This window comes from Chrysemys picta, chromosome 7, assembly GCF_011386835.1.
Source record: "Chrysemys picta bellii isolate R12L10 chromosome 7, ASM1138683v2, whole genome shotgun sequence".
Taxonomy (NCBI): Eukaryota; Metazoa; Chordata; order Testudines; family Emydidae; genus Chrysemys; species Chrysemys picta.
In genome coordinates, this window is record NC_088797.1 from 95855556 (window position 1) to 95874897 (window position 19342).

General features: G+C 37.7%; 1 protein-coding gene across 12 annotated transcripts in view; it reads left to right on the top strand.

Moving 5' to 3' along the window:
* The window catches only part of PCGF5 (polycomb group ring finger 5), a 106499-nt gene extending 92576 nt beyond the window's left edge, over positions 1 to 13923 (top strand). For all 12 annotated transcript variants that reach the window (XM_065552063.1, XM_065552062.1, XM_008170582.4 and 9 more), the window contains one exon: positions 1391 to 13923. In XM_065552063.1, coding sequence (XP_065408135.1) covers positions 1391 to 1438 — 48 coding nt within the window. In that variant the 3' untranslated portion in view covers positions 1439 to 13923. The remainder of the gene's footprint in view (positions 1 to 1390) is intronic.
* Positions 13924 to 19342: the final 5419 nt, after the last annotated feature.

The following is a 19342-nucleotide window of genomic DNA, read 5'->3' on the forward strand; positions in this document are numbered from 1 at the left end:
AGAAGTTAGGTGCTTGTGTTCAGAGTCTGCAAGACTAAGCATTAGTTTGAAGTGTGAAAGATTCTTAAATGTTAAATGGGATGGTTTCCCTTTTTCTCATGTAGTAATCATATCCTGGACTAACTAATCTGATATTGAGTTTATTTGAGCATATAGTTATTACTTATAACAAGAACTCACTTAAGGTGCTTTCTGTCTTCTCACCCAAATACCCTGGCTCTAATTGTCTGATTTTTCAGACTTCCACACCTACAAACCCACAACAATTGTGATCTTTCCAGTTTCTGACCTTTTTCTACCATAGTGAGAAAAATTCATTAACTTCTTGCATAAGTCTTGAATGCAATGGTTATTCTTTTTTTGGTCTCTGAGATTCATCTGTTGTATTTGAAGAGTGAAAAAAGAATGCAATATTTTTGTTGCTAATGATAATTTAGTAAAACCTCTCAGTAATTCCACCCACACAATTTAAGAAGTCTGTACCTCAACTGTGGTCCCTTCTGACAGTGAAGTCAGAGGCTATTTGAACCCCATGCTGACATAATAGAGCATTCCTGGTTTTGTGTTAGAGAAGCTCCAACACCGCAGTAAAGTTATATGGAAAAAAACATCAGACTTAGACTGAAAAAATATATATTATATAAATGGACCTTTCAGCAGCAAGTGACCACAAGTTCCACCTTTCTTCCCTATCACAGTGCTCCTCAATTTATGTATCCAAATGGATGTGTTGCATTTTTGTGAATGCAAGATTAAGAGCTATTGAAAATGCAGCCTTGAATGAATATGAAGATAAGGGAATTATTTTCAGTAGATTTCAGTCCTCCTTTCTCATGAAATCAAGTGACTCTGGTTGACTTGACTTTCAAAAGAGTTGAGTAACTGCAGCTTGCATTGGTTAGTACTGGTTATAATGGGAGCTGTTGGCTCTCTGTACTTCTGAAATACCAGGCCAAGTATATCATCTTAGAATTTATTTGATCAGTATGAGATAAAAACATCTTATGAATGTTTTTGTCAAATCTAACAGCACAAGAATACCTGAATTATTTCTAGGATCACACAAGTGTGATCCAGTATGTCATACGTACAATGTAAGTTATGCAGCGTATGTATTGTGTATGGATGATATAATTATAATCTGACTCCTGAACTCACTGTGGTATGAGACTTTTTACTATATTTTTGAAAACTGGTTGTGGATGTAAATTTTATTGAAATGTATAAAACCATATTAGTCTAATTTTAGAGAGGTACATTTTTAACTTTCCTTGTGGTACGGTTTAATTATATCTTGTTTGTATTTCATATAAACCATGCCTTCATGTTATCCTTGTTTGTCTTTTTTTGTTTGTTTGTTGTTGTGTTCTTCTTTTGTTTTTGTTTCTAGTCTTACCCAATGGTACTGCAGTATCGACCCAGAATTGACTTTGGTTAGACCAAAGGGCCGGATCCTACTGAGATGAATCCTGCACTATTTGTTACCCATCGACAGATTGCACAATGAATGGATGTGCCTGGATTAAGGGGACACAACCAGATTTTCAGCATGCAAATAAGGACATTGTCTTTCTTAAAATTGTCAATTGCATCTTTGTTGTTTCTATTAGAGCAAGCCAAGTGCCATTCTGCTACTGAAATGTGCATAAGATATTTGTGGTATCTTAAAAGTGTGCTGCAAGTCATAGCCAAAATCATGACGTGTATAGTCAAGATTCAGAAACTACAGAACATTTTGCCTGCCTGTTAGAAGAGTTTTCTGGTCCTAATGTTGATTACACTAGCAAAATGGCAGAATGCTCATTCCATGTGGTGTTGCAATTGTCACATATTTACTATTTTACTGATTATTGTTGTATAAATGATAGAGAACTGTACAAAAAGTTATGGATTATACCTTGAAAATATTTTGTATAGAAAATATATTTAGAACAGTGGTGATTGTGCCACTACATTTTTCTTGTTAAGTTTCCATGCGTCCAGGTATAGCTCGCTCATGAGTGTGCAACAATCATTTTGCAATGAATGAAGATTATCCTTACAACAATATTAGAACATAGTAATTCAACTAAGCCATTTTAAATTGTCTAAATAGATTCTACCAGTATCACCTAATAGCACCATAGCCCTTGTGAGTGCAAAATTGTATGACTTGCCTAAAGATTGGAATTTGATATACAACTATTTAGGATAATGGCAACTGGTCAAATTAGGTTTCTTTTAATAAAGTCAGTGTAAAAGTGAGGTTAAAATAATTTAAATTTCTAATAAAAAAGCAGAACTTCCTGTCTAAAATTACACCATATAGCGAACATTTATATATCTTTTGTCACTCTGTGACGTTCACTTTATTTTTAAGATTGGATTTAGATGTGTCCAAGTGTGGCATATAATAGAGTAAAATAATACAAACTAACATATTTCAAAATACATAGCTTTAATGGCATTAAATTTCTATGTTATGTTTATCTGGAGTTCAGAAGCTATTGCACATTAACTTAATTAGTTATTGTCGCATCCTAAAGCTAGTTCCATAAAACTAGAGGTAATGCAATATAGTAGATAAGCAGTCTGATGAAAATAATAGGCTGTTCAAGGCATTTTTTTTTTCCTCAGACCTGGTAATGGTGGGGGGAAAAGTGCTTTTTTTGGCCTTAGGTATCACAAATATAATGGTTCTAGTGAAGAAAATTGTATTAAAGTTTCTGGTAACATTGCAGGGAGCATTATATTTCATGCATTTTCTGTGGTCTTCCATTGTCTTTGCTCAGTTTACAAGTCAGAGTGGGTTTTTTATTTCAAATTCTGCAGAGATACTTACAGTTCAATACTTGGTATAATTTCTACTTAATGCACAGCTACCAGCATTCCTACTTACTTTTATATGACTTTATGTATACAACACAAAGGAAACAAATTGACTTTCAGAAGCTACTATAGAATGAACTAGTCGTGCTTAGAAAATCAAATAAAAAACCACAGGATCAAAGCATAAAAGATAGACAATGGGAAATAGCTCCTATAAAAGTTTGGTGGCAGTACAATTTATACGTGTAGGGCATGCAAACAAACATGCATTACGGGTGAAAAGCTGGCTTCTGAAGTCAATGAGAGTTTTGCCATTGACTTTAGTGAGAACAGGATTTCATCCTATTTGTACACACTGAGTCAGATCCTACCTTTGTGTTCCAAAAGCCACATAACAAGGGGGAGTAGAGACATTGCCCGTAGCATTCTGTTAAGGAATCCTGCCATTGCAGATGAAGATTGCATATAATGTGCTGACACAGGGTGCCATGGGAAACACTCTGATACTCCCTTCTGCAGGCACAGTGTGCTGACTGGTATTGGGGCTAGTTGGGCCATACTGTTGATAGCAACAGATGCACTTGCTGGTTGCAAAGGCTAGTTACCTCTTGCCTTCCCAGTCCATGGCATGCTCTTTTCCAGTCCATGGCACGCTCAATGGCAGATTTGACAAGCTGCTCCATGTCGGTAGATCCCAGGTCCTACACAGAGCCTTAACAAATGCAGTGGTACTCTTCACAGACACAGAGGTCTGCCAACATGGATCAGGTTTCAGGAGTGAGATCCAAATTTCTATTGCATATCCATGTTATCTGCATCATACTAAATTCCTTTATAAAGAATCAATACAATGTTGTTTCTAAATATTTACATGTATGTACTAATGACACCTTGCAATTTTTATATCCTTCACATCATAGAAGTGTTTTTATGCCAGGAGTATTTTCAAGGTGGCTTCACATTAAAATGAAAGGTTTGTTTCAAAGCTTTTGGTTTCAGTTCATCATAAAATTAATAGCAATATTTCAAGTTTAATTATTAGTTGATTCGGGGGAGACAGTGTATTTCTTTAGTTGCATATTTGCTAGTTTGGTACATTTGAACTGGGTGTTTTAAACAAACAGAAGGACAGCACAGAATTTGTTTGCAGTGTTGTTGTAGCCATGTAGTCTCAGGATAGTCGAGAGACAAGGTAGGTGAGGTAATATTTATTGGACCAACTTCTGTTGGTGAAAGACAAGCTTTCAAGCTCACAGAGCTCTTCTTCAGGTCTGAGAAAAGTACGCAGAGTGTCACAGCTAAATACAAGATGGAACAAATTGCTAAATGTAAGGAGTTAACACGTTGCAGGAGACCATTCAAGTCATGAAGTGAGCAGTTAACAACTCTGCAGTTATGGGACAAAGGAGAACTAGTGGGGCACAGATGGTTATGATGAGCCATAAATCCGGAGTCTTTATTGAGTCCATGATTTTTAATGTCTAGCAGCGTTGTGAATTTTTTCCAGCTTGTGAAGGTGTTATACAGACTTCCTTTGAGGGTGAGGATAGGTCAGATATGGAGTAATTGCTTTGTGAAAGGTGTTTGGCCATGGGTGATAGGGTGTTTTTTGTCTTCTATCATTTTTCTGTGTGAGTTCATTTGAGAGTGTAGTGATTGTCTGGTTTCACCCACAGTTGTTATTGGGGCATTTAGTGCAATGGATGAGGTACACCACATATTGTGTTAAGCATGTGTACGACCCATGGATCTTGAATGGTGTAATGTGGAAGATATTGATCATCACAGAAGTGGAGATATGTCAGCCGGGTTTTGCATCTGTTGTTCTAGCAAGGTCTGGTGCCACTTTGAGTTGGTGTGTCCTGGTCTGTGGGGAGCTTGCTTCTGATGATGACCTTGGTAAGGTTGGAAGGTTGTTTGAAGGCCAGAAGAGGGGGTTCAGAAAATATTTCTTTCAGGATGTGGTCCCCATCGAGTATGGGTTATAATTATTTAATGATTCCCTATATGGATTTCAATGTGGAAACACCATATTACCTGTGGGTAAACATTTTTCACAAACATGTTAACTTCTTATGTTTAACTGTCTGTTCCATCTTGTACTTAGCTGTGACAATCTGAGTATCTTTCCCAGACCCAAAGAAGAGCTCTGTGAACTTAAAAGCTTGTCTTTCATCAACAGAAGTTGGTCCAATATAAGATGTTCCCTCACCTACCTTGTCTAACACAAAATTGATCACTTTGAGTCCATTCTTAAGGGTATGACGTAGACAGAATTTTGCACCCAACCACAAATTCATATTGGATTTAGCACAGCCACTGAAAATTCTTTTTACTATATTATGAGGGTCCATGAGTGACAATGAATAGAGGTTTGAATGTTTCATAAGATTTTCTGCATTCTCGGTTCAAGAAGCCAAAAATTTGTCTTGCTGAGAATTGACAACTGTGTTATTTCATGGTTTGTTTGTTTTTTAAATCCAGCTCAGAACTGGATTAGGGAAGTCAAATCTTCTTCATTGTAAGTACGAAAACTAAGGACAGATAGGTTTTCAATGTACTCTGCTGAGTATCCTGCCTTTCAGTGCTTTTATAAACATACGATCTAGCTACCTACAATTATAAATTTCTGATATGACAGCATAGTGCCTGCTTGCGGTTTGATTGAACGCTTGTCCTAGGGGTTAGATGCCAGCCAAATTGATATCTAGGTGGGCAGCTTGCATAACACAAGTGCTGTCTCTCCTGCAGTAAATTCCTCTTTGCTTATACTGCATAGGTGTGACATGTCTACAGATATGCACATGTGATTATCCCTGTTGATACATTGTGCCAATTAAAAAATATAAAAAGTGTAAGAATAGTCGAATGCATGTACAGACACTTTTGAGTGCCAAAGTCAGATTATAATGCAGTGAGAACATGGGTATTCAATGAAAATCACACAGCGTGTCCAAATAAAACAGGACACTACTACGTACAGGCATGCTTGATGTGGACATTAATAGCACACAGTGTCTCACCACTGCATAAAGTCAATCAGGAAGGAAGAAAATAGCTGAGCCCTCAATAGTTATTCTGAAATTATCCATATTGTTGGCACCCAACTGCAACGGGTGGGGGGTGGGGGGGTGTCAGACCTAAAATGAGACACTTTTCCTAATTGTACAACCTTTAACTCTATCCCACAAGTTTAGGTTTTTTTCTAAAATGAGAGCCCAGAAGTTACATCCACCTCCTTCCCCCAGTTAGCCCATTAATAGAAGTCAAATGTAAAGCCTTTGTTAGACTAAAAATCTGTAGGCAGTATATATCCTCTAACATACTGGAAGTTAAGAGTTTACAGAATGGGATCTTGTAAGATCTCAAAAGCATATATAATACAAATCTATTAGATTAGCATGAAATGTGCATTACATTGTGTACTATTAAACTACCTTGACTAAGGGCCCAATCCTGCAAACACATGAATAATTCTTATTTGTCTGAATAGCCCCCACTGTAGTCAGTGGAATTCATCACTACAGTAAGAATTATTCAAATAAATGTTTTCAGAATCAGACCCTAATGTATGGTGTGCTCAGATAGGAAACAATGTGCAACAAAAATGTAACTATATTCTTCTTTTTAATAACGTTTTATATTGTAAATTATTTTGACTGTTCTGGTTTTACTGAAAATGTTATTTAAAGGAAAATGGTGGATTACTAATATAGAATATCTTTTAGACCCACTTTATACATTTTAAATGAGAATATTTTTCTGTGTATTATAAATGGTCTCAATATTTTCAGTAATAGTATTTCTTAATAGAACTATACATAGAAGAACCTTCCTTCAAGTGAAACAAACCAACATCAAAGAAATATTTTCTGTTAATTAAGCAGTTTAAATATGGGCAAATATAGAATCTCACATACTAGAAACTATTTAAAAAGGGCGAGTCTTATGTTGAGTCAATTTTATTTTCCCCTAAGCAATAATCTTGAATTTTGGATCCTTATCTTTTTCCCTAGTCTGAGTTATTTTGTCTGTACTTCTCTTGCAAATTCCAGAGGCAACTCAGACTTGTTGATAGGGGTTTAAGGTTTGGTCACACTCCTTTAGGACTTAAATTCACTTTCTGCAGCACAGAGTGGTGGACAGGGCTCCCATCTTATCCATTGCAATCCTAGCTATTAAAGCTGATTTTGTGAAAGCAGCAACCAAAATCTTTTGCTCTCTCCTCTCCCATAGTGAACCAAAATTTGTAGGGTGTTTCTCCCTAAATGGGACCCCACTGAGCTCTTTTGCTCTATTTGTTTTCCATTTCCCTATCACCACAGAGGTCAAGAGGCAATCTATTTGCCATAAGGTCTGAGGAGCCACAGAAGGGCATTCCATGGAGTTGCAGCAAAACCACAAAGGCCAACTTAGCCAGACACTAAGGGCTTGTGTACACAAACATTTAATTCCCCACAAACTGCAGTGTGAGTATACCCTACACCAGCCTGCTCTTGATCCTGCTGACAAGTATTAACAGTTCATTAAAACACTTTCATCTAGTTAATGCACATCAATTAGTCCATGGCAAAATAAGGCGGGGTAGAGTCACATCCCAGCTTGCCACAAATTAGACAAGCCCTAACTGATTTAAGTCCTAGACAGCATAGTTATTCAGTGCCAATTCTCTGAGTTTCAAAACACACTGGCGGAATCCTATCTGGAGAAAAGCTTGATACAGTGCTAGCCAATTACATGGACTAGCCAAAGTGTTCGCTCCCACTCCAGTAAAGTTGAAGGATGCAAAGGTCCTTTTATTCCTATCCACAAGGGGGTAAGAACATCAGAAGAAAGCCCAAACCAGAAAATGAGTCCAACTCCTCTTTCCAGCTCATTCAGTTTGACTACAACAGTTTGAAGTCAAGTACACCTACAAAGCAGGGTAGGTCATCCCTTTTCCAGATATCTCATTCTAATTGATTTCCGACAGGTAAGTTCAGAACCGAGTGAAGCAGAGATGCACCCTGGAGTTTGACTCCTCCATATCTCTTTTTCATCCATCTTCAACCTTACAAGACAACTAGAAACATCAAATAATCCCGAAGAGGATCTCACACCTGAAGAAGAATGTCCTAGTTCAGTCAGACGGTCACCTGGAGCAAGAAGCAATAGAACTTGTCCCTCAAATGTTCGGGACGCTGCTTCATATTCTTCAGAGTAAGAAAAAGATGAGGCAAGCCCAAGTGGTCTTAGACAAGGAAAATGAACAGGTTGACAAAATAGAAAATATTCTGATAGGAAAATTTTCTGAAGCCCTCTCAAAGTATCATTCACCTAGGAGTTGAATGCAGCCTTAACAACATAGGAAAGATTCAACATGGCCCACGCAATGGTCTCGAAGATGTGCGTACTTACAGCCCCTTGGTCTTCTGGCCTTATACGTAGAGATTACACCCTAGACAAGAGTGCATATGGTATAACGTCAAGGATTTCTCTTATGAGCCTGGAACTGTCACAACAAGAGATGCATAGGAAAGCAGATACAATCCAGAGTATTTCAATGCATCATTTGGTGGTGATGGGAAGCCCATATGATAGTAGCAACTTCTTTCTGCAATCCAGATCCCAAAATCCCGACCACTGGTATCAGCCTTTCAGGATGGGGAACACATCTGTCACAATAAACAAAGTAAAAAAAGTTCCAGAGCATCAGTTTCCTAGATTTGGGAGCCTTCAGCCTGGTTATTTGAGACTTCAGTGCTTGCCTTAGGGAAGGAGCATGTTCTAGTTCAGTCATGACCATGGCATATATAAATTGACGTGAGGACATGAGAAGTTCAAGTCTAAATGCCAAAGTAATGCAAATTCCCTCCTGAGAGTAAAGTCATCTATTTTCCAATAAAGCAAGCCACCATAGGAGCTGTCCACAATGCTACAAGCTTTCGCAATCCAGCCCTTTGAATCAATGATATATAATTCCCTGTATTTCCTTACAATAAGGTTATGCGTCATGTCAACCAGAAGAGTTTCAGAAAATATTGCTTTTAGAAGACAGAAAGCCTTACTACATCTTTCAGGAGGACAAGATAAAGCTCTTTCTACTCTAGAGGCATTCATAAACAAGGTTAACCCATCAGTACTTCACGGGAGATCATTCATTCATTTTTTCCAATACCTCACACTTGGAGATGACAAAAACATGGCATATCCTACGTGTGGGAAGAACAGTGAAAATATACGTTAGTAGAACCGATCAATTTAGAAAAAATATTGATTGTTTTGTTTTTGCCCGTAATGCCTAGGCTAAGCCAGCAAAATCCTCCATAGCCAGGCGGATCTAGTCCTGCTTCATCAAAGTATATTCAGCTGTAGACAGACTGATTCTAGAAGGGATCAGAGCCTACTTAACACATTCCACGATGGCTTTCAGGGCAGAAAGAGCTTGAGCCACCACAGAGGAAATCTGAAAAGCTTCCACCTGGTCATCTATCAACATTTTCGTAAAACACTATTGGCTTGATCTTCACTTCTCAACTGAAGCATCCTTCTGTGGGGAGTGCTCCAAACAATGATCCCAGAATAGATTAATGCTACTAATTTTAGAGACTGGGAAATTTTTTCTTGTCTTACTCATCTTTACTTCCCAGCTAATTTTTTTCCTTACTGCTCACTACATCCCAAATGTCTCAGATGGTTCGGGGGGAGAGGTCAGGATCTTTCAGGTGGGATTTCTAAGTAGGGTTTCCTTTGACACACGACATTCTGCTGGTGTTTTTACAATGGTCACTTCTGAATCCAGTCATTACCATTAAGAAGTTTGTTGCCTTTACTAATAAGGAATTTAATGTTGCTATACAGCTCTGGAAACACTTCAAGAGTGGTGGTAGGGCTGTGGAAAAGCCCATAGACCTGATCTGCCTCTTGTATTTGTAGAAAGAGAGGTGCAGCTCTAATGTTTCAGACTGCAGGAGAGGCCAGCCCCATAAAATAAAGATTCCGTGATTATATTAACGAACCAAAGAGAGGCATTAGATTGAATTTGCATATTGCTATGATGTATGTACTTTTTCTTACAGTAAACTTTATATATAATATTTTTTTCTAGTAGATATTTTTAAAGAAGGCTTAATGTGTGACATATAAAAGGATGGATGGGATGAGCATAAATAGTTTGCTATTTTTTTTCCCTTAAGCTGAAGAGCAGCAGGCAGGGTTCGGATTAAGAGAGAATGGTGTAGTATATAAAAGTCTTACAAGGGTAAAACATTTTTGTGCTGCTGGCTATAGTCTAAGTTTTCTATTGCAAACAAAGGTGAAGCAAAGATATTTACTGTCAAAGTGAGATGCATTTATTCTGTGGTGATATTCTGGTCCCATAACTGTGTTTTGTATTCTATCAGGTGATTAGCAATGTAGATGTTGCCGATGTGTCTGAGGGATTTTGGTGTAGTATAATCAGAGCTGCTCACTGTACCCTTTTACTGGAAAACTGAATTCTGATCGACTTAAAGTACTCTGTGCATCTGCCTATCAGGCATTTAATTTATTCATAAAGTTTTTTTAAAAGACTATATTTTTATGACTTATTTGCTTGCCTAATAGTTGTAAGGGACTTTTTAATACCAAAGGTCAGCCATCCAGAAACTGACTTGGAATAAAGCATTGTCATTTTCCCTTGAGGAGTGCAGTGGACATCTAGTTAGTCAAGTTTAGTGCATCTGGTATCAAACAAACGTATGTTACTGATGGTAGCTGTTTATTGCCAAACTAGAGTTTGGCATACCTGTCAGTTTTTAAATAACAGATAAATTATGGAAATTAGCATAAGGATTGAATTTACCAGTCATGGGTAGAAAGAATGGTCCCTTTTAGGTCATGGTAATGTCTTTTAACAAAAAGACGCATAAAGGCTTGCATTACTGATATCTGTGCTATACCTGGCCTAGGAACTAATAAAATACTTTAGTGCGCTGTCAATCTCATAAACCTTCTGAAGCACAAAATATTCAAGATACTTTGGGGTTTTCTAGCTGTAGCTTAGTGAATTTTTGGAGGGTAAAAAGGACAGACTTGGAGGATCATGCAAAGATGTTAAACTACATTTTACAGATTTTATAGCTATTTTTTTAGCAAATGGCATTGCTTTCAGTAACATCAGAGTATTGATTAGCAAAAATATCAGGGTTATTTTATGTGTTGTGCAGTAAAAATAAAAAATTATATAAATCTCTTGTATTTCTTTTCCAGGATAGTCCTGAACTAGATTGGAAAAAACAGAACAATTATTTAAATAGGTTTTTAAATCTGTCACTTAAAAAATTGCAGTAGCTCTTATTTCTTTTCTTTTTTTTCCTGGAGTAGAAACTTCCTGGAATAAACATTAAGCAATGCATAATTTTGTAAATTTTTTCCCAAATGCAAATTTAAAAACATTTTGCATTTTAGAAAAATCAATGCAAAGCCTGATTTGTTAGACGTTCTAGGCTATTGACTAGTCTGTATAGAGTACTCTAAATGGCATTTTTTTGGATGGGGGCTTAAGTGTCCTTATATAAGCTGTGATCCAAGTAAAGATAAGAAAGGAGCTTGTGGTGGGCAGTAATTCTTCCTTGCATCTGGTCAGTGGCTATCAGTTTTTAATACAACAGCCCTCACAATACTTAGAGATCATAGAACATATTGTAATGTTATGTTGCTAATTTTCTTTTAAAATATAAAATATTTTAAGCTTTTTGTCAAAAGTGATAACACCTTATTACAAATAAACCTTTTTGTGGTTGTAAAATTTAGCTTATAAATCATTCAAATTGAAGTGAAAAAAAAAATACCAGGTCATTGTTAATGACTTAGTCTATCCTACTACTAAGAATATATGTATTTTTATAAAGGAAAAGCACTTGTAGATATTTAATCAGTCCAATATCTATGTTTATGTTTTAAAAAAACAAAAAGCTGCTTAGAGAATCACTTAAATATTTTTATTTTTGTGCTCAAATGCATTCTCAGTTGATTTATGGAATGTTTATTCTGTATAAAGCTGTATAGTTGTTACAGCTGGGCTAAATGCATTTTATACCTGGACTTAGCCAAGTATATCTGACCATGCTACAAAAAATATTTATATTATCAACAATTTGATTGCATAACATATAATGACGGTGCTGTTTTTTCATTTTTGACATTAGTTTCTTCCTACCTTATAGCATTCCTACTTTATTGTATTTGTTGTGGTACAGCAAATTTCATTTTGAGGGTCGCATTCCAATGGATGTTTTAAGGTACTGTATACAATATTTATATAGTCCATTTACAGTTTATGCAATCTATAAAATTGCCTAAAATTTGCTAGACATCAGTATTTAATAGCAAATTCCCCACTGAATGAAAATGACATACCAGATATGTGAAGCAAATAGTATTTTCCTAGTGCAATGGGACATATCTGATACTCGATATTTTTGAATTTTAGGAAACTGCTGCTGGAACATATGCATGTTACAACTGCACCTTTTGAGTTACTAGTACATAGTCATTTGTACCAACCATACTTTTAAACTACTTTTTTGAAAACACAAAAGAACACATGAAATGACATTAGGACTTAATCTCACGGAACGATGGACACTGAAATGGTGAAATTGAAATGATGGTTGAAATGACATTCTTAACCCATTTTTTGTGCCAGCTTGTACTGTAGTATATCTAACATCTAAAAGAACCCAGCAACACACACACAATTCCAAATTAATTCTACCAGATCACTGTTAACGACAGATGGCCAGATTCTGATCTCTGTTCCACAGGTGTAAACCCACAGTCTTCACACAATGGGACTCTGCATGGGTCCACACTAACAGATCCTGAGGCTGTGTCAGAGCTCTGGATTTAACTTTAATGGTGTTTCTTTGCTTTTACATTCATGTAACTGAGATTTGAATATGGCCAAGAGTTCCCACCATAACTCTGAATTTCCTCACATTTGTGGGGTCTTTCATATCTCTAACATTAGTCACACTTAATCTTTTGTGTTAGTTTTCCATAAGTTTGTAAAGTTTTGTAACTATAAGCCCAGGAGTCCACAGTAAATTACAATATTACAATTCTAAATGTGTGTAAATATTTACATAATTAAATAGAGGATTTTATTCAATAGACTGCAAATACTTGGTAAAACCATTACCATATTAATACACTTACCCTTTCCTTGAGTTCCTAAAGTAGTCAATATTTTTAAAACATCTTACAATTTGAATATTTTACTTTTTAAATTTCTTGTTAAATAGCTGCTAATAGTTTGTCCATATTAAATCAATGGGGGCTCAACATCTCAGGGTCAACAAAGTAGCATTTTAGAATCTCAAACCAGTTTGAGTTATAAATGTAATATATATGTAAAATATATATTGCAGCCTTTTATTTTTTAATAACCAAATGAGTATTTTTGTTAAAAGTGTATAAAACAAGTACTGTGGTTTCCCCCAGCTCTGCCAAAGTTCACTCTGGAATATTCTTTTCAGCTGAGTTATAACCTTTTTAAAAAAGAGGGTTGTTCTGAAAAAGGACGATAAACCCGTAACTACATTAGAACTAGTGAACACTTCTATAATTAGGTACTGAGTTGGCACTAGACTTCATTTGGCAGAATCTGTGTTGTATTTTGATGCAGAGTGAAGTAAGTTTGTTTGGAGTTATATCTACATTTGTAAAGAGGGTAAATTTTAGTACAATAACTCATGCAAACTCTGTAAATGGACATTTTAAGAAATATATTTGATATGTAACAGTTTCTTATTGTCACCATATGTATGCTTCAGTACCAGTGATGTTAAATTGAGTGTTTCATGTTAATGTCAAGAATATCCACGGCACCTTCATTACTGCTATAGTAAGTTACAATTGTGTATGGTCCATATGCTGCAAGATGCCTCTGGCCCAGTTGAATTAATCCTAAGAAAAATCCTAGATGAGCAAGAAGTATAACTAATCTGCTTACTAGCACTGAATTGCTCCTTTCTGAAAGCAATAAATATATTCATGTTGTAACATCTGTTGTGCAGCCTACAAATACAAGTTGTTTTGTTGCATTTTGTTTTCTATATAATTTATTTTGTGCAATAAAAAGTTTCTCTGGTTTCTCTGACTTTTCTCTAGATTGTAAAAATATTTGAATTCACATTTCCTAATTTCAAATCTAATCATGCAGGCTTTATAGACCAATTAAATGGCAGGTGCCTTGCTTCAAGGAGTCTCTTGTTGCGATACTTGATTTAACTCTCAATCCTATATGGTGCTTAGTGCCTCCTAGAGGTGTGGAGTGTCCTGGTCATTGATGGCACTCAGCTAACCACAGGGTCAGGCTTTAAATTAAATATAGCACAAGAATTGACCTAAACAGGGAAGAAGAGATAGGACATGACAGTGTTAGAGCGATGAAAGATCAGGACTTTTAGTAATCAATTAATATAATATTAAAATGTATGAAGAGTGTCCAGAAGTGAAAATTTCAGTCAGAATGTAATTTTGTAAAAACCTACTTTTAAAGTTATGTAATACCAGTGCTCAAAATCAATTGGAAATGGAACGCAATATATTTTGCTAGATCAGCATGCACTTGTTTTATGTGGAAGATTGTTGAGTGTTGAGTTAGAGTTACTACGAGCAACCACTTAACTGTGTAAGTATCCTACTGTATGTTAAACTTCCTCTAGATCAGTGTTTCTCAACCTTTTTGATACCAGGGACTGGCTTGCTGCCTTCCTAAACTGTATCAGGGAGATCTCAGAGACCGGTTGTTGAGAAACACTGCTCTACATGACATCATATATACTGCCTTGAATTTTTATGAAGTTTTTAAAAAGCTGTATGGAAGTTCAAGCATTACACTGCTTTCTCCCCTACAGTAGAAGAAAGGATGTGCAGTAACCATTAGAGCATAATTTCACCAATTATTTGCAATATAAAAAAAAATTCTTATGTCAGATCCACACATCCTGATCTCAAAAAAGTGGCAAATAGGGCCTGAGGGATGAAACAATTAAGAGGTGCATTTTGGTATTTTTACATGCTCCCAAATCTTAGCAGCTCCAGATCATGTTTCAGATGGTGGAGTTCCAAACCAGATGTTGTCAACACACCTCCTCCTCACTTAATTTCTGTTAGAAATTTGCTTAAAAGGTTTATCTCAAGAGTGCCAGCTATCCTACCCTTTAGGTGAAATAAGTCCCACTGTTCCACCTTATTTGATGTGAGTTTGATTGGAACATTTCAATCAATGTGTTTTGTATGTATAAATCTAAAGTTAACATTTCTGAACCAAAGAACCTAATGCTGATTTCTGGACACTCCTTAGAAGTTTTAGGTTCCATAATTACCATAAATAATCCTGTGCTGTGCACAGCCCTGCCCCTGTGTGTTTTGTGCTGTTGAAGAAGAAACTACACCTCTACTCCGATATAACGCGACCCAATATAACACGAGGCCCCCCAATACACTATAAAAACTCCACGGCCTACCTGTGCCACAACTGTTTTTCTGCATATAAAAGGGCTGGCGCTGGGGAGTAGGGACATGCGGTGGGGCTTTGGCTTTCTGCCCTGGGTCGCAGTGAGTCTGTCAGCCCTGCTTCATGGACCCCATGAAACCTGCTTGCAGCCCCCCAGGGGGCCCCAGACCGCTGGTTGAGAACTGCTGATCTACAGTACTTTATTTTTCTTTATTTTCTACAGTATAATCTCCAAATCATACATCCATAACTCTAAATTAACTTCAAAATGCATATGAAATATTGTTTATGTAGATAATTTTAATGTGTTCCTATCTGAGCCTCTTGGTGCAAATCCAAATAAGTGAAAATTATATAGAAGTTCACATGTACCTTAGGAATAGGGCTTGGCTCTAATGATTTTTCGTTAACATCCAGATCAGTAAGATTGATTTGATTGATAAGTCTTTCTATTTTGATTTTATACTTTATTATGATACAGCCATGAGATGTAATGGTAAAACATTTGGGATGGAAATTTCAAAAGTGCTCAATGTAGGCCTAATTTTGCTCCTATTTAAGTCACTGCGAGCTTTACCATTAACTTTAATAGAAACAGAAATAAATACTGAATGGTTTTGGAATACCTACCCTTAACTGTTTGTTTTATCTTAAGTGTATTTTTAAAATCAGGTTATATAGTCTGGAGGTGTGTTTTACCATACAATTCAGTATTTTACAGTCACTTATAACTTCCAAAGCAATCCTTTAAAATGTAACAATATGATTGTAGCTTTTTCATCATTACATTTAATTTCCCTTTTACATTCTTTCCTTTTGATTTTGTTACAGTGTCTGCTTGAGTTAACCTGATTTCAGTATTGTTCATTGTGATTGGGTGTATATTTTCTAATTTCAATTTGTTTGTTAGGAATTTCAAGAAACTAAAAAAAAATATTAAAAATAATTATATACATACATACAAATTATAATCCAGCAAGTACACTCCAGGAGAGAGCCCTCAAGGAAGATGAGACATCACCTTATTTACTCCTGGCGGAATTCTGCACCACTGTGTGCGCAGAAACACCACCCCCTCCCCACTCCCCGCAGATTTTCTTTGCTTCCTGCAGACAATGATTTCTGTGGGGAAGCAAAGAGAAGCTGCACCAGTGCTCACTCACCCCTCCCCAGCAGCGTGGGTGTGTCTGTTCGGGCAGCCAGGGGGGTGGAGGGAGTCTGGGGATGCCACGGCCGCCCAGGGATGTTAGTCCTGGCTGGGCGGGGGGCCAGAGGGGAGGAAGGAGATGGAGTTCCTCCTCCCCCTCCTCTGCACAGAGCAGCCAGGGCTATGTCAGATCAACCCCCAGAAACCTCCCCTGGCTGTAGGAGGCTATGCACCATGGGCGTGGGGCTTGGTGGAGGGTCTGGGTGCAAGAGGTGAGGTTCATTGGTGAGGCTCAGTGGGGGGATTGAGTACTGGGGTGTCTGGATGCACAGGGGTGGGGGGGAGCAGCTCCCTGTACAGTAACCCCCTTCCCCCACTTCCTGGCCCCATTGGCCCTCAGCCAACAAGGGAGGGGGTCAGTGCATGGGGAGCTGCTCCCCCTGTCCATCTAACCCCATGCATCTGGACACCCTCCCACATCCAAGCCCCCCTGCTGAGCCTCACCCTCCCCACACCCAGAATCCTCCCTGTACCCCCCACCCCTCCCAAGCCTCACTCCCTGCATCAGGAGCCCCCCACACCCAGATCTCCCTGCACCAGAACCCCACACACCCAAACCCTCCCACAAGCCTCACTCCTTACATTAGGAGCCCCCCATACCTGGACCCCCCACCCCACCAAGCCTCACTCCTGCTGCACCCAGACCCCCCGCTGACTCCTAACCACCTTCACCTGGACTCCCTTCAGAATCCCATTCCCCCTACACCCAGAACCCCCCAACGAGCCCCTGTGCATCCAAATCCCCCCTGCACCCTGACCCTCCATTGAGCTGCCTGCACCCACACAGAACCCTGGTACTCTTGAGGGAATTCTGCACCAAAAATTAAAAAATTCTATGCCAAATAATTAAAAATTTTAAAATTCTACCACGTTCTGCATATTTTATATCAAAATAACAATAGCACAATAACAATATAATCACACCGTTTTCAAGTATTTGGGTAATTTATTTCAAAATACTTGTCAGCAAATAGTTGAAAATGGTGTGATATTATTTTGACAAAATATGCAGAATTTTAAAATATTGTGTGCAGAATTTTTAATTTTTTTGGCGTGTCCCTCGGAGTACTTATTATATTTTGAGTCATCTCAGGCACAAAAAGGGAGAACCCACTCATGAGGAACTCGGTCTATCCCCGTTAAGGTCAAAATCATGTCAACACTACCTCATGGTCAGTCATCTCAAAGGATGCTCATAAATCTAAAGAAATCAGTGGGGATACTTGGTCTTCATCCTGGCCAGAAGATGATCATCAACCAGCAAGATCCATACAATTTCCAAGCTCAAAATATATTCGGGGTATCCAGGAAATCTGAAGACTTTAGATTTTACAGAATTGTGTCACCACAAACTTCTCAATATTCATTAAAGAGGAATATTAAAGAAAGGTCAATAGTTGATGAGATTCTCAGCATCGAAAGAATATCTTGAGCAAGAACCTAGCAAATCCCCTTTCTAGCACTAATCCTTCTGAATGGAGGCATTGGAGGACTCTTCCAATAATGGACTGTCTCTGTCTCCCTACTGGATTTCACAAGCCAACAAAAACATGTGTCCACAACTCATAGCCCAGAACTCTTCACACTTCCAGAAACTTTGTAATTGACACTGACTGAAACTAAATCAGAGAAGACACTATATTTGCATCCTGCCCCACTCCTCTCCAGCTATGGTTCTGCCACCTAAATTGGGGTGATTTTATGTAGGTAATAATCCCACAATGAGAAGTGCTCCACTCTGTAAGCTAATGGAGATGGTCTGGATTCACCATGCCCTGTAGCACTTGGAACAGTTCTTTCCCACTTTCTCTGTCACAAGCAATCTGCATATCTTGGTGCCAGTGGTGTGCATCATGATACAGAAGATACAGGACTTGGTTGTAGTGAACAAAAGGGATATTTTGTTTAGAATGCTGCAATGTAGCCTATACTGCATGATGCCACTATGCATGGTCTAAACCCCAGTCTACATTAATCAATCCTAGAATGGATTGTTGACTGTAATATAGCGAGTATGAAGAGAGCCTTTCAGACCATTTGGCATCAGCTTGTGAAATTTCTTGTAGACTGTTGGAAGCAATTTGCTTCTGCTTATCTAAACTGGATCCATTCCCTCACTGAATGTGCTGTATTTCTCATCCAGTTTAGTACAATGCAGCTATCTATTTCAGGCATTTTTAAAGCACTCATAGTACCTAAGCCCATAACACAGGGCCAGATTCCACTACCTTTACTCATGTTGAGTAGCACTTGACTCCACAAGTAGCTAATTACTTTCTTAAAATGAATCGTGTATTGTCTCTCTTAACATGGACCATTAGCTCTGCTGCTTGAAAATATTCCCTTTCTGGGAGTTCTTCCTGGGTAATAAAGCAAATTTTAACAAATCAGTATCATGAGCCAGCAAAGTGCAAGAGCTATGCCTAATTAGTTGAGTATCCTTTAATACATTTTCTAGGGGGCTCAGATACTATGGGTGTAATATAAGAACCCAGACACTGACAGAAACAGCTGGTTCCAGATCTGTCTGCTGCATTTTGTTTGGTATATCAACTGGATGAGGAAGAGATTAAAATATCTTTTAATATATAGTCATGCAAAATCATATCACGTTGAGAAACATGTAGGCAAGGAAAAGAAAAGGAAGGAAGGAAATTGATTCACAGGGAATTCTGACACTACCATAGATGTTTATGGTTGTTAATGAAAATACTGGCACTACTAAAAAACCTTAGAAGCCATTTAAGAAGGTGGGGTGGAAGAATGGGAGAAAGGAGTGGATGTGTGCATTTTGCCTTTTAAAATGTTAAGTTTCTCAAAGATCAGTGAATGAAAATCATAAA